Here is a 16,749-nt window from a genome sequence, read left to right as displayed (position 1 = left end):
CTGCATCTGCTCTGTCAAGAATGATGGATCAGTCTCACAGGTGTCATGAGTTATAACTTGATCTTTTATGACTGGTGGATTAACCATGTGAGCATCAACCCGATTCTTATTAATTTCCATTTTATCCAGGTTACCTTCAATTAGCCACTTTTGAATGGAACAAATGACCTCTTCATAATAAGATGGAGCTTGTTGCAGCGGACAAGGAGGCTTATGATTTGTTGACGTTTCCTTGTTTCTTTCATCCTCTAACCGACGCTGAAATTTTTGTACCTGTATTGTTATGGCATCCATCTGGTTAGAGTGTTCAACTTTCATAGCACTGACTTTCTTGGCATGGTTTTCCTCCATGGTCAATAACTTATTCTGAAAACATATTTGACCAGCTTTCATATCTTTTATTACTTTGTCATTATCTGCTTTTATGGTCATCAAACAATTTTGCATAGAGCTCATTTCTCTGTCATGATTAGCTTTCATGGTTTCCATTTCCTTAGCATGTTTTTCTCTCATGACAAGTAAATAGTTTTGCATGGAAGTCTTTTCTTTCTCATGATGACTCTGCATGTCAGTCCTCATAGCCTTCATATTCTGAGCACACTTTTCTACTACGGTGGCTACATGATCAGAGTGTTTAATTTTCATTATTTCCATCTTATCACATTTTTCCAACTGGGTGTACAAAGTTCTCATATCCTTGGCGTAATCAACTATAAATTTTTCTTGATTAAGCTCCATATTTTTTACCAGCTACATTTGACTGAACTGCATGTTTTTAACCCACTGTTTTAGTTCTTCTATAAGATGCTTATCATTTTCCCTTTCATTGTCAACACTGATTTGACAACTCGTTCTTGCTTTTCCACTATCATGCATTTGTCTTGCAACAGTACAAGTGGATGACACATTCTGATATGGAGAATTGTCTTGAAATCTTTCATTGACAGTGGGATCCTTTACAAGATCACTGTCATTCTGTTGCATAGTACTAGGGGCACAAGGCAAACCACCTTGATCTCCATATCTATCTTCAAAAGCATTGATGATGTCTTGTAAAGAAGCGAAAGAATCTCCAGGACAATTATGAAACCAATTCAAAGCATCACCCTCTAAAGAAAAGGCAGATAGACGCATCTTGACATCTTCATGTTTATATTGGGAAGTACTACAATATCTGATTATTGTATGAGTAACCCTGGATGAATGCTTTCTAGCAACGGTTGAATCACCACCTAAGAACACAAGTAATTTATGAATGGCCTCTTTCGGCATATCATGGAGAAAGTTAGTAAAATGACACGGGGTAAACAAGTCATCCATGATGACTTGCTTAAAGGGATAAGGAGGGACCAAATGGATGCTAGAGGGAGACCCCTGCTCAAGAAAATCAAGAGATCCTTAAGAAGCGAGCTTCTAGTAGACATTCTTGTAAGAAATGAAAGAAGTGGAGTCACCACTTGAACATGAATCTAGCTATAAGATCCAAAGGGCAAACAACTGCATATAAGGGAGGGCTTCTTGTCTGAGAAATAATGGATGAATAAGTGGAGTTGCCACCCAAACAAGAAACGAACCGAAATGTCCAGGTGTTAAAAGTGCAGATGAAATGATTAATGAGATGACAAAAGGTAAGGCGAGGAAAAGATCAAATGACGCCAGAAAATGTTGTGCTGATAGGATAAGAAATGATGAAAGATTAGATGATTAGAAAAATGTTGTGAGGACCAAGGACAAAAAAATTCTGTCCCTAGCAATGACGCCAAAAAATGTTGGTGTTGTCGGCTAAAATTTATGATAGAAAGATGAAAGATGAATGTCGTAGAGCCAAGGCCCAATAAATTGGTCTCTGGCAAAGACACCTAAAAACGTTAACGACAACAAAAAATGTTGTGCCGTTTGATGGGCTAATGAATGGCGGAAAAGATGAGATGATTAAAACGATGTCGAGGAAATCAAGGACAGAAAAAACTCTATTCTTGGCAACGACGCCAAAAAATGTTGGAGTTGCTGGCTAAAATGAATGATAGAAAGATGAAAGATGAATGTCGTAAGCCAAGGCCCAATAAATTGGTCCTCGACAGCAGCGCCGAAAAATGATGTGCTGCTTGACGGGCTAATGAATGGCGGAAAAGATGAGATGATTAAAACGATGTCGAGGAAACCAAGGACAGAAAAACTGTCCCCGACAATGGCGCCAAAAAATGTTGTTGCACAAAGTGTCTAGGCACCGCGACAACGCTCAGAGTAAAGGCTATCACTCTAATCCTTACTCACTCCATTTAGACTCTTTCCTAGACAAGTCAAGGGGGGTAGTCTCGAAGATAAATGGATGAGGGTAGCCTGTGGAACATGGGCTCTAGGAGATTTTAAGGATGAACAACTTGATGAAATTAAAGCAAGTCTAGGTCAATTAAGATAGATAGATTAAGATAAGACATAATCACAAGATATAAATGACTCAAACCAGTGCCTTTAATATTTGGATTAACCATAGACTAACTAAAACAAGTTATCCAGAGAAAACCCAAGTCAAAAAACCAAAAAATAATTTACAGATCTATGTACAAGAATAGCAGATCTATCAGATCTGGGAGTGTGAGTCCAACTCTACTCCCAGATTTGATAATCTAAGGCTCTCAACAGCCAGATTTATCAATTTCATACATAAAAATTTAAATTTTTAAAATTTTAGAGGTGTTTAGCTCAAAGCCCTTCATGCATCACCAGTAAAATTCTTATGATAAGCCTGGGATAAAACTAAGCTGGGCTCTTCAGAAAACACAAATTGGGAGTTGGCTGGTTCAACTAAAAACTTCCCCGAACATCCGATAATCTAAAAATCAAGATTTTCCTCCAAAACTCAATCCAGCCATCAAAATAGAGCGAGAAAATGATAATAAATAGAGATACTTGCTATTACATTCAAAATCTAAATTATCACTTAAACCCCAACGATTGAGCAAGATACTTGTACTCAAACCACTTTTTAGAAGCTATCATCAATGGCTAAAAAAAATTTACACATGAAAAACAACACATCTTACAGTATTTCCATGAAGAGTAATATTGACGAAGATTAACCCCAGAGTCTTTTTTTATTATTCGAAAAAAGATTACATGAGAGCTTTTCGCTTAGCACACGACTCAAAGGTCGGATGAATTGACTGACGAATGACTTCCTATTTAAAGATAAATCCTCCAATGGCTAGTTTGAGTGATCCTCGTCAAAACAATCTCGACTATTGATGAAGATTAAAATTTCTTTTAATCTCATTCGTCTAAATTTTAAATTCTTGAGGAAATTCGATTTTTTCAATTAAATGTATTTTAATTAATTCAAAAATAAAAATTTTGAGTTAATTTCCTCAAAAATTTGACTCTGATTTAACCCCTAGGGACCAAAGGCTTAAAATTTAGCCAAATAATTAATTTACCTTAGTCCTGGGACCTTTTAAATTTTGATTTTTAAGGACCGATAAATTTTGCCTCTGGAGAATTTAAATTTACCTAGGACCTAAAATTAATTAAATTTATGGCTTGGGATTTTAATTAGGTTTTGGCCAGAAAATATAATTAATTAACCTATGAGGGGATAAATTATTTTTCCAACCCTCAAGACACTTTACTTCACGCTTTTCATATTTTTTACATCTTAAGGGGGAAAACCCATTTGTAAAAGACCCTCATAGACTACCCGTTTCTGTGACACAAACATAATCCAACAGACCAAGTAATTTGTAATAAAATAACCTAACCAAATAGTTAGGATTATTCTCAAATCACTTTTACATAGACTCGATCTAGAACACTAGGACTCGCCTAAGATCCCAGTGACAAAAGCCATTTCGGCTTTGGGGTAAGACTGAAGGAAAATTCTGCCGACCATCCGTGAATGGATCGGTGAGACAAAAAACCTCCCAAAATGTAGATCATCACCATAAAAGTAGGTTTACCTAGGCAATTACATACACGACACAAATCTGTTGAGATTATTTACATTATATACATGCAGAATGGGTTTACATTATAACATCTTGGGCAGGCTGATGATGATAGCTGAACGGCACGGAAACATTGATTAAGCGCTATCCATTTTACGAAAAAGGGGGGTGTATTGCTATGGGTCGTTGACACGTAGTTGTCAACAGGTCCCATTAAAAATAACTAATTATTTTAATAAAACTATCTCCGAGTGGAATTTCCCAAAATGATTTCTGGATATTGGAGAATGCATAAGTCTAAGCCTTCCTGCAAATTTTGAGGCCTAGAGCACATCCAATGCTACCCTAAATCAACACTGGCAGCAATAGCATTTGCAACACTATGCAACACTTTCTTGGACCCAGTAACTTCAACCTTGCTTGGGAGACTTCGAGCTTGGCTGAGAGACTTCGATCTTGACTTAGGAACTTCGACCTTGGCCCAATACAACTTCTTGAGGCAGCAACACCCAACAATAGCAACTTCGACCTTGGCCCAATACAACTTCTTGAGGCAGCAACACCCAACAATAGCAACTTCAACCTATACTTGTTCTACTAGCAGCAACATGTAGCAACTGGTAGTGACATCAACAAGAAAATTTTGATCTTCCAATCTAGGGTACAAAAGAGAGAGAAAGATGCACCAAAATTAAGATTTTCCTTCCTTCTTCCACCTTGACCAAACTTGCACTTCTTTTAGCCCTCTTCCTTCACTTCAAACTTTTCCCAGTTTCCAAAGAGATATTGAACTCGCTTGAGCTGTTCTCCTCCAAATGAATTCAAACTGCTTCTTTTATAGCCTTTAGGTGAGGTCGAATAGCCCTCCTTGAGGCCGACTTGGTGTGGAGGCAACATATTTCATTTTTGACTCAATACTAAATCTTTTTACATGATTCAAAAGCCCAAGAAGGGCCTTTTTAAAAGCACAATGACTCTATTAACTCAGCGTAAATCCTACAAGTCCTCAATGGGGATGACCCAAGCATGAAACCCATGTTTCAATAAGTTGTAATAATAATAATAAATATTCTTTTCTTTATTCTTTTGACAAGTACATTACAAGATGACTGAAATACATTAATGAAACCCGAACCTAGTTACATTTTCCAACACGAATGTGTCATGGAACGTGCCAAGTATGGTATAGAGGATAATGAACACGCTATCTCAGTCTAGGTTTTCCATTTAGTGCTCCTCTTGCAACAGGTCTCAAGGGATGTCCCACTAGACTAGGGCTAAAGATTAACCCCCTTGGTAAGGTGAGAGAACATATTTACAGTCAAGATCGCTCAATCTTCTAGAACACCCCTTTATCCATACTAAATGCTGAAAACGAACAAGTATAAGCACCCGATTGCAAAATGATAAAAAAGATGTAGCTTTTGAATAGTAGCCCACCTTCATCCAAGTGGCAATGCCGGATGGGAAGAGGCATATGGCTGATGTAGATGGTGGAAGCACATGGCATATCATCCTCAAATAGTGGCTATCAGGGGCTGTCCAGCTTGCTGTCAAATGTAGGAGAAAAAAAATTCTTCCTTGGGGTTACCTATTTTGGTGGCTGACAGGACCCTTAGCAATATTTTCACCAACATGATATTTGCAACACTGGTATGAACTGTAACTACAACAGTCTCTAGTGAGTTCTATGTTGAAGCTAAAAAGACAGGCTTTTCATGTGACACTAATTACTACATGCAATGGAATTATAAAATAGAGATGTACCATGTGAAATTTGGTCTCATGGAAGTTTTTTGGGTGGAAACTTTTTATCTCCTTACTCAACCTGTCCAGTGAAGTGGACATATCACCAATTACAGATAGAATGAAGTAAGTTGCATTGCTGCTAAAATAGGTCTTGAAGATTTTGTCTGATAGTATTCTGTAATTAGTCACTTTTTGAGTTTAAATTTTGGGTCCTGCTATGCCCAATATCTGTTACCTCTTGTTACTTCCATGTACCATATTATCATTTCACTGCATTATAAGTTCATATTTTAGTAGAAATAAACATGTCGTGCTGATAGCTTTGAATTTCCCAATGATGAACTTTAAACCACTGCTTGTTTACTTTTAAAATCTGTTCCCTTGCATTCATTAACTCTGCAGTTAAATATTTAGGATATCTAATGAACTGGAAAAGACACGTGCTGCCTTGACTCGAGCAGAGAAAGATATTGAGGACAAGACAAAGGTATGCATGGAGTTTCTTTTTATGTCGATGATACCTTGTATCTCACACTTTTTGCAGTGTTGCAAATATTTTTTGGGAAGCATGCAGCATATGTAGGTTTACCACATACCACATGACATCTATTTCTTGGATTTGTTGATGACGTGATAAGAACAATACTTTTGAATAGGCGTTATCAGATTACTGAATTTCTAATATTCTTGTATGAGTTCAGGATATTGAAGAAATAGCGGCTGCAAGGAAAGCTGCTCAAGAGGGTCAGAATGCTGCAATGGACCAACTTATGCATCGTCTTAGTGAGGTGAAAATGGACTTGGATGTTAATCTCAGAAATTACCTCTTGTATATAAATCTACCAACTTATGATTATTATTTTTTGCACTACACTGTATTTCTTTATTGAAAGCTTAAAGCATATCAAAAAGTCTGCTTATGTTTGTGTTGGAAAAATTGTTTTGTTGTGATGGTTTTTAGGAATATGGTCCTGCAAGAGGGGGTGTGTTACTTTACAAGCATGGGCAATGTTTACTTGCTGAGAATTTCATGCTCTTTTGTAGATTGCTAGTACCTAGCCAGCCCCAATTCACAAAAACCAAAACATGTCATAATTGGGATTTGAATCCGGACGAAGAAGATAACAATTTCCTTTTAACAACTTGTCCTAGACCAAATCTCATTTTAATATTTATATAAAATTGTTTTATATTGATTTAATGTATATGATTTAGTTATATAACATAAATATGTTAAATACACTCACCATGAAACATTGTCCCAATTCCCCACGGTTGAATTGACTTCGGTGTGACATCCTGCTGGTCCTACTTCTCTGACTTGTCCTTCTTCCTGAGAGGACATTGCGTGTTGTAGTGACCGAGCTCAACACACCTGAAGCACTTGACCCCTGACTGGGACCCTTCGATCCAAGGGCCACATTTTCCTCCTGCTTCACCCCCTTCGATCCACTGCTACTGATGGAGCTCTTTAACAGAGCTTGCCTCAACCCCTGCTGCTGCAAGTCAACCCACATTCTGTCCCATCCTGGTAGAGTGTATCTGCCCAATATACTTTAGATGAAGACTTGCCAATCTTCCGAGACACTGTTTAGTGCCAACCGTACTAGCTCTGATGTTTGAGGCAATGTTTTAAAACTCCGACTCCAATTCCGACTCGGCCGAGGGTCGACTCCGACTCCGACTCGGTATCGACTCGGCCGGCTCGATTTCAATGACTCGGTCATTGTAAAAAATACATTAAATATTTATTTTTTATAAAAACATATAATTTTAAAGATTTTCATTCATGTTTCCAAACACACAGCATTAGAATATAGATAGAAGACAACATATGATCAAAGTAGGCTCATGAATATATCCATTATATCAAAATGGCACCCAGTGCATTGTCCAATACATACACGATGATGATATAGAGATCAAAACAAAAACACATAACCAAGGAGGCTATAAATGGCCTCTACAACAAAAGTCTGTGACCAGTACTATTGGCTACTGCTAGAGTTGCCAACATCAACTGGCTCAGTATTACTTGGGAGTAGGAGCGAAAGTGGGGAGCGAGAGCGAAAACGGGAGCGGGGGCGACATTTTAAGAAGCTCCTGGTTTGGGAGCGAATCCCAGAGGAGTTCGACAACCAATGTCACTAACATTAAATACAAGTTCCATACCCTAATACATGACAAAAGTCAATGGAAACATTGCAATCCTTCAATCCTTCAATCCTGAAAAATTGATAAGTCTGCTGGATTTTGAATGAAATCTAAAATTCTACTTTCTCCGTATGAAATCCAATGAGGCCGAAACCACTCTCAAACATCCTGAGTCATTTCATGGTAATGTTAAAAATTTAAGTAAAAGGATGAAAATGAAGATTAAGGAGAATGTCACTTTTACTTTAAGAATTTAACATTACCATGAAATTTGAATAGCATATCAATAGTATAGAGCATTTGAGTGTGTTAAATAGGTTTGGGAGGGGGAAATGGACCTTAAATAACATTTAACTAATTCATACAACACATTGGAGTCCAAACCAATGTTGCACGAAGCGGGAGCGAAGCGGAAGCGCGGAGCGCGGAAGCGTCATTTTCCAAAAATCTAGGAAGCGAAGCGTCCGCGGAAGCGTCTGCTATATATATATATATATATATATATATTTATATTTTTTTGCATTTATACTCAAAACAAACATCCCAAATACCAAATTAATTGTAGAAGACATGAAAACATGCATATTTTTGCATAAATCAAGATAGATATGGCATCCATGATTCCATTGTAGTTACTTACTAGTACAACAATCATCTATATTCTAGCTATTACAAACATACATCAAATTTTTAAGCATATTATAAAACATAAAACATTTAAGCATATTATAAAACATAAAACATAGAGCATATTATGATTTATCTAGCAAGTGAGCAACTGTCAACATTTGTCATGTCCAAAATTCAAATAATAATGTTTACAAAATATGTCACTTGGTCACCGCCAAGCCAAAAAGGTTCAAAATTCAAATTCACAAGTCTACAAGTCTAATGAGTAATCTATGACAAAAAGAAGTAGATTGTGAATATATCTACTAATCTCTCCTCCTTCCACCACGAATAGAACGTGATGGCGGGCCTCCACGTGGTGGCAATGAAGAAGATGGTCCCTGTGTAAGTCGTGGCACTGGAACTGATGAAGAAGAACCCCCTGCTGTTGGTGTTGAACCATGGAACCTAGGAACCAAGGGACCGGATGGGGGTGGGGGTGGTGGCATATCAACACGGTCATCATCATCCTAGAATCGCTCAAAAAATTCATGCAAAAAAAAAAAAAACACTAGTTAACAAAAAAATTAAAAACATGAATTAGAGAAATGCTTTATAAGGGAAAATTGGAAAATTCATACCACAATGGACATACCTGGATAAGAGCATCCTCTAATTGCTCTAGTCGCAACACTCCATCCTCCAAATTGGGCTCCTCTGGATTCTTGTCCCAAGTCAACAAGTCTTTATTAGACTTTGCATCTTCACAGTAATGGGACAACAATCGTAAGTTGTAATGAACATAAACCAAGCTCTCTGCCCGGTCTAAATTCAACCTGTTCCTTTTAACACTGTGGATGAAAGAATAAGAGCTCCAACACCTCTCTGCAGAAGAAGTGTTTACCACCTGTGATAGCACCCGCAATGCCAAACTCTGTAGAAGTGGAGTAGCCCCTCCATGCATGTTCCACCACTCAAGAGCAGAAAAATGCTCTCGATCTTGAATTGCATGCATGCTCCCAAATGGACCAGTGTTGAGCGTATAGTTGCTCACCTGTCTCCGTACCAATGCAGCCTCCTCATTATCAGGGATTAATCTACTCAATGCAGCCATATATTTTTCGTGAACCTCTCTATCTTGGTGTGGTTTTTTCCTGCTTCCCCCCCCAGGTGCTGGTGTTGAAAGCCATGATGGATGATAGTATTTAGGTGTCAAAACATATGCTAATGCATGCAATGGAATATTTAGCATTTCCCCTCGGTTTTGCACCTCTACACGAATATAATTGTACAAGGTGGTATCTCTAGGCTCAACAATGTCTTTAATCTGCCCCAACATGCTATCCATTTGCTCATACACCTCCCCAATTATTGGTCGATCTGAATCTGCAAACTTGATCATGTAATAAATTGGTTTGGTGAATTGCAAAACATATTTAACCTGTGACCAAAAGTAACTGTCAAGAACAGTGTCCTTGACTACATTAGCACCATCTGTGTCAGTGTTAATTTCATCCCATGTTTCAGCACACACCAGATTAGTTAAAGCTTGTCTCACCCTCACTAGCCGCCTAAAGGTGAGGTAATAACTAGCAAATCTTGTCTTTGCAATTTTAAGCAATTGCAACTTGGAGTAAGTGCCATAGAAGTAGTTTACCCTTGTATGCCCTGTGATGAATTTAATGAGCTGCTTCCCTTTCCTGTAAACCTCAGCAATCCACCCACAATCTTTGTGTTTCACAATATCATGCATCAAAAGGTTCAATGTGTGAACCAGGCACCCAGACCAAAAGATGTGTGGATGAGTACGCTCAATAATTTTTCCTGCTGCCTTACAATTTGCTGCATTATCTGTGATCACTTGAACCACATTATTCGGACCAACATCTTTGATTGATTTCAATAGGAGATCTGCAATGTTTTGTGCAGTTGCACTGATGGAGGAGGAGTCATGACATGCAATAAATACTGCACCACTAGAAGAAACACCAAGAACATTTATCAAATGTTGGTTTCTAATATTTGTCCACCCATCTGATACAATGGATACCCCAGAATCCACCCACTCATGTGTAAAACGTGTCAAAGCTCTTTGAACCTTAGCTTTTTCTCTTTCTAATAACACTGTTCTAGCTTTCTCATAGTTGGGGGCCTTGTATCCTTTTGGGGCTTCATTGATGGCCTTTACCATGTCATGCCAATAGGGAGAGCGAAGCACATTGAATGGTACACCGCAAGCACAAAGAAAACGGACTATCTTTCCATCCACATCATCCCTCCCAGCAACATTAAGGAAATCCCCTATTGTTTTTCTACCTCCAGAGGTTGCAGAAGTACCATGAGGAGATGGGCAACTACCAAATTTAGAGGTTGCACTTGATTCAGAATGAGTTTTTTGTTTCTTATTTTTTCGTTGTGCAGCCATCTCTATTTGGATGTATTTTCTTCTTTCTTCAGTTGAAATGTTTGGGCAAATTTGTACCCCCACAGAACCCTTTTTTTCATCATTGTCCAGCACCCCACAAAGATGCCTCCTCAGACGGGTATATGAACCCGTATATGGTTTTCCTCCATGACAACCATGAGGGCACACAAATTTGTAAGATCCACCACCCTTTCCCCCATCAAGTTTGGTCACATAGTTCCACAAGGGTGTTGATGTACCTTTCCCATCTTGTGCTTCAGTGTCCCCTTCAAGTTCATCCCCTTCCTCTTCAAACCCTTCCTCCTCATCATACATTGGGTCACTACTATTAGGACCAAGTTCATCCCCTTCCTCTTCCCCTCTATTCCTCACCCTTGCCATCATTAAAACCAAGAGTGGAATGATACATAGAAGCCAAAAGAACACCATCTTGGAATATGGATATAGGTGGTGGACAACCTGTAAATAAAGGAGCAAGTAGAAACAATGGGAAAGAGTAGGAGAGGGAGGAGAAAAATACAATTTTTTTTTCAAAAAAACAAGGGAGTTTGGGGTTTGAACTTACCTCTTTAGCTCTTGTAGATGAAGTCCTCCAAGCTCTTGCTCCAAGCTCCTCCTCCTTCTCCTAGCTCCTCCTTCTTCACTCCTCCAAGCTCTCCTCTCTTCTCCTCTCCTTTCCTCTCTTCTCTTCTCCTCTCCTCTCTTCTCTTCTCCAACTCTCATAAACTCAAAGTGAGAAAATGAGAAGAGAATGGGGGCTTTATTCTTTTCTAAACTCACCCTAAACTCACCCTAACCTCACCCTAATCCACCCCCTCAATGCAAACTCAAGTTAACTTTTAAAAAAAATTAAAAAAAATTCAAGTTACATTGCTGCCCGCGCGGAAATTTCCGGAAGCGCGGATCCGGAGCTCGTGAAGCGTGCGCTTCCAGGCCCGAAGCGTGGCGCTTCCGGAGGCCCGAAGCGCCCTCCGAAGCGCGGATCCGGGGCAACGCAACCCATATTCCAGGAATCGTTTCAAAAAACCGGAATCGCGCTTCATGAATTTTGGAATCGCGCTTCGCCTGGAGGTTCCGGAACGCTTCCGTATGGGACGCGATTCCGGCCTAGGATCCGGGGGGGGGGCGATTCCTGCAACGTTGGTCCAAACCAATCAGCAAACACCTTAAAAAATCACTAAAAAATTGTTAAATTGCTGTTTTACTAGTGTTACAGGCCACTATTTGTGACTCGGCCGAGTTAGTATGGAAACGGCCGAGTTGGCCGAGTCAGCCATGACTCGGCCGACCGGACCGTTCCAAAGGCCGTTTCAATGTTTGAGGTGCCGGCTCGGATCAACCCGGCCGTTTCGGTTTCGAAACGGCCGTTTCTTAAAACCATGGTTTGAGGCACTGCCCAAATAGCTGCAAATTGGTCTCAGACTTCCTGAATCCTGGTGAGGAAGGGATCTATGCCTTCCCCCTTCTGCATCCTGATGTGTTGAAAAAGGTGTAACTAGGTTCGGTCTTCATTAGTATGAAATGTATTCTTGTAAATGTAAAATGAAAAGTAAATTATTATTATTGTTGAAGCATGGGTTTCATGCTCAAGTTCTTTTATTTTATAGGTCAAGCACCCATTGAGTGCTTCTAGGGTTTGTCCTAGGTATAAGAGTCATTGTCATATATGGAAGACCCTATGGGCACATTGTATATTGTAAAGAAAAATTTATTGTCTTGAAAATGTCAAAATACCTCCAAGATCAAGTCGGCCTAATGAGCTGTCAAGTCGGCCTACATGAAGAGCCACATCCACCCTTGAGGAAGCCTATATATAAGAGGAACTCATCCTCCACTTGAATCATTCATTCACTCATCTCTTATGCGAAGAAGGCAGAAGAAGGAAGTCGAAGAAGGAAGTGCGAAGAAGAGAAGGACGAAGAAGTCGAAGTGTTTGGGTCTCTCTCCATTCTTCTATAAGTGCGAAGTTAGGGTTTCTACATTGGGAAAGTCTGAGGTTCGATTTTGGAAGCAAGAGAGAAAGGAAGGCAAGTGAAGGTCTCTTAGGGCATCTTACTAGCCCTAGGACTCAAGTCAAGGCAAGCGAGGTCAAGGGGAAGGTAGTTAGAGGGAGATTAAAGTCTCCTAGAGAAGCAACAGTAGTTGCAGCAGTTACTGGGGAGTAGAATTTTGGATCTATTGGGAGGTCGAAGATATTTTAGCAAGAGGCTGAGGAAGACTTGATCTTGGAGGGTATTTGTTTGAGTCTAGGTCATGGTATTCGTCAATTGAAAGATCTGAAAGATAAGAAGAGATTTTACGGGTTTTCCCCTCAAGAGGAGGGGTTTTGGCCCTGGCTTGCAGCCTATATACTGTGTCATTGTTCTTACTGTTTTTGGTAGCTGTTTGATGTATTGCACATTGGAATAAGAAAGATCAAAGCTAATAAGTAAAAAGGTAACACAAACAATTATCAAGTTAAGAGAATTAACATATACATTGCCCTATTGAATTCTCAACATGGAATCAGAGCTTTGGTTCTCCAAAGGAATCATGAAGAAGGTCATCAAGAAGATTGTAAGCCATCTTAAGAAAGGTATCAAAGAAGTATGGAGTCTCATATTCTCTTCAAAGAAGGTATCACTCAAAGAAAGGGATGAAGGACTCTTCTCGGCTCTCTCTGGGACATTCCAAGACGAAGACATCTGGGTGATTGATAGCGGTGCATCAAGGCACATGACTGGTCACTCCCACCAATTGAAGACCTTGTCAAAAGGAAAATCCGCATCCTTTGTGGAACTTGGAGACAACAAAAGCTATACAGTGAAAGGCATTGGATCAACATCCATAAGGCTCAAAGATGGAAGCAACATCCACCTCAAAAACATTTTGTTTGTTATAGGTTTGCACAAAAATTTACTTTTTTATTTCAATCTTAGAAGATAAAGGAGATAGAGTAGCCTTCATTGATAGTAAAGTAGTTGTATGGGCAAAGGGCTCAAGCATAGAATAAGAAAAAGTGATTGGTATTCGAGAAGGAAGGATGTACAGGTTAATATCTCCCGTAAACCATGCCCTAGTTCACACTAAGATTAGTCCATGTGAACTTTGGCACTGAAGGTTTGGTCATCTACATTTCAAAATACTTTGACTCTAAATTCCATAGTAGATGGAATACCAAATCTAAAGGAGGATCATGAAGGTGTTTGCAAAGGATGTGCATTGGGCAAGAATACCAAGAGACCATTTGGAAGCAGTGCTTCACGGTCGAAAGAAATCTTGGATCTCATTCACTCTGATGTGTGTGGCCCTATGACTCCAAAATCACTTGGAGGACATCTTTATTATGTTACATTCATAGATGATCACTCAAGAAAGACCGGGGTTTACTTAATGAAAATCAAGGATGAAGTATTTACTAAATATCAAGAAGTCAAAGACGAAGTGGAGAACCTTACAGAAAGAAGAATCAAGATACTAAGATCTAATAATGGAGGAGAATATACATCCAAAGAGATTATAGCATTTTGTAAGGAATCTGGGATTAAGAGGGAGCTGATAGTTCCATACAATCCCGAACAAAATGGAGTTGCAGAAAGAAAGAACAGATCCATTGAAGAAAGTGTAAAAGCAATGTTACACGATCAAGATCTACCTAAGTTTTTGTGGGGTGAGGCAACAAAGACAACAGTCTACATACAAAATCGATGTCCTCACAGATCTCTAGACAACAAGACTCCGGAAGAAGTGTTCACTGGGAAGAAGCCATTTGTCGATCATCTCTGAATCTTTGGATGTCCTGTGTATATTCATATACGAAAGGACAAAAGAAAGAAGTTGGATCCTTCCGGTGTGAAAGGTATATTTGTTGGGTATAGTAACTCATCGAAAGCCTATAGAATCTATATGAAAGATGGACATCACATTGAAGTTAGTCGTGATGTCATATTTGATGAAAGCATAACATTCAAGAAATCAAAAGAACTTTCTATAGATTCTAATGATGAACAACTTCCTATATGGTCTTACGCAAGCACCAAGGGCTTGGTATGCTAGAATGGATGCATACCTTTAAAGATTAGGCTTCACGAAAAGTTCTACTAACTCACCTCTATATTAAGGTTGTAAACAATGAACCTGTAATTATTCTTCTATATGTAGATGATCTCCTCTTGACAAGTGTAGAAGGTTGAATTGAAGAATGCAAGAAGCAATTGGCAGCATAATTTGACATGAAGGATCTTGTGCTGATGCATTACTATTTGGGACTAGAAGTTTGGCAGAAACCTAATGAAGTCTATTTAGCTCAAGGAAAGTATGTGATCAAGATAGTACAGAAGTTCTACATGATGGACTGTATATCTATGACCTCTCCGATGATCACAAACTTGAAAAGACTAAGAAGTTCCGAATCAAGCCCTGTGGATCCCTCTAGATATAGACAATTGTTGAATTGATTGGCTCATTAATGTACTTATTGAATACTCGATTGGAGATATGTTTTGCAGTAAATGTACTCAGTCAATTCCAAGTGGAGTCGAAGCATGATCATTGGATAGCAGCAAAACATATTCTGAGATCTCTGCGAGGAACCATCAACTATTGCTTGAAATATGATAGAAGGAATGATGTTCAATTGACTGGTTATACAGATTCCGACTGGGGAGGTAGTGGATAGGATGGAAGAAGCACTATGGGAGGATGTTTTAGTTTGGGATCATCTATGGTCTCATGGATGAGCAGAAAGCAAAACACCGTTGCTTTGAGTAGTAGTGTTGAAGCCGAATACGTTGTAGCATGTGAAGTTAGTTTAGAAGCAGTTTGGTTAAGGAAGATGCTATTTGACTTATTTGAAGGACCGATGAACCCTACAGTGATACATCGTGATAACACCAGTTGTATTTGTTTGTCTGAGGACCCAATATTTCATGGGAAGACAAAGCATATCAACAACAAGTATCACTATATACGAGAGCTAGTACAAAATGGTGTGGTGCAACTTGGTTTGGTGGATTTGTCCTTCCGAATTGAGAGGGAGAGATAGACACAACATTCTTGTTTTCACTTGAGAAGAAAGAATGGAGGATTGGGTAACAATTTGGCGTTCGATACTCTTTGAGGATGTGGTAGGGCATTCAAGATTAGAGTAGTCGTGGACCGATATTCTTTGAGGATTAGTTACCCAAGATAAGAATAGTCCAATGGGAGGTCATACTTTGTGAACACTCGGGTAGGTTATGTACCTTGTAGAGACAATGATGATGTTGTCTATACATCTTTGGTCTCGCTAGCATTGTGCTTTGGTATTGTGGAGAGATAGAGTTGTTAGTCAAGGCCTTGCTATATGACAAATGCTGGTTATTATGATGCTAGACAGATGGGTTACCAATTCGACTCTTCTTATGAGATCTCTTCAGATTGAGCATGCCCATGTATTTCTAATGAATACATCCCTAGTTAAGAGGGAGCGTTGAAAAATGTGTAACTAGGTTCGGTCTTCATTAATATGAAATGTATTCTTGTAAATGTAAAATGAAAAAGAAATTATTATTATTGTTGAAGCATGGGTTTCATGTTCAAGTTCTTTTATTTTATAGGTCAAGCACCCATTGAGTGCTTCTAGGGTTTGTCCTAAGTATAAGAGTCATTGTCATATATGGAAGACCTTATGGGCACATTGTGTATTGTAAAGAAAAAATTATTTTGTCTTGAAAATGTCAAAATACCTCCAAGATCAAGTCGACCTAATGAGCTATCAAGTCGGCCTACATGAAGAGCCATATCCACCCTTGAGGAAGCCTATATATAAGAGGAATTGGTCCTCCACTTGGATCATTCATTCATTCATCTCTTATGCGAAGAAGGTAGAAGAAGGAAGTCTAAGAAGGAAGT

General features: G+C 39.0%; 2 protein-coding genes across 2 annotated transcripts in view; one reads left to right on the top strand and one right to left on the bottom strand.

Annotated features, from left to right (window-relative positions):
- Window positions 1-16,749, top strand: part of ATGRIP (Golgi-localized GRIP domain-containing protein) — a 456,132-nt gene that overhangs the window by 59,871 nt on the left and 379,512 nt on the right. The window contains exons 4-5 of the mRNA XM_089402096.1: window positions 6,105-6,177; window positions 6,392-6,478. Coding sequence (XP_089258222.1) covers window positions 6,105-6,177; window positions 6,392-6,478 — 160 coding nt within the window. The remainder of the gene's footprint in view (window positions 1-6,104; window positions 6,178-6,391; window positions 6,479-16,749) is intronic.
- On the bottom strand, window positions 6,684-9,703 carry LOC149198656 (uncharacterized). Its single transcript, XM_089403651.1, has 4 exons — window positions 9,109-9,703; window positions 8,893-8,983; window positions 7,066-7,218; window positions 6,684-6,745 (listed from the first exon to the last, which is right to left on the bottom strand). The coding sequence occupies exons 1-4, from the start codon at window positions 9,565-9,567 to the stop codon at window positions 6,684-6,686; spliced, it is 765 nt and encodes a 254-aa protein (XP_089259777.1). The 5' UTR covers window positions 9,568-9,703.

Source organism: Pinus tabuliformis, chromosome 2_1 (assembly GCF_031772625.1).
Source record: "Pinus tabuliformis cultivar Carrire ecotype Pingquan chromosome 2_1, CPIR1, whole genome shotgun sequence".
In the NCBI taxonomy this organism is placed as follows: domain Eukaryota; kingdom Viridiplantae; phylum Streptophyta; class Pinopsida; order Pinales; family Pinaceae; genus Pinus; species Pinus tabuliformis.
The sequence above is the reverse complement of the archived record's forward strand: the minus strand, read 5'-3'. Positions and strand labels throughout refer to the sequence as shown.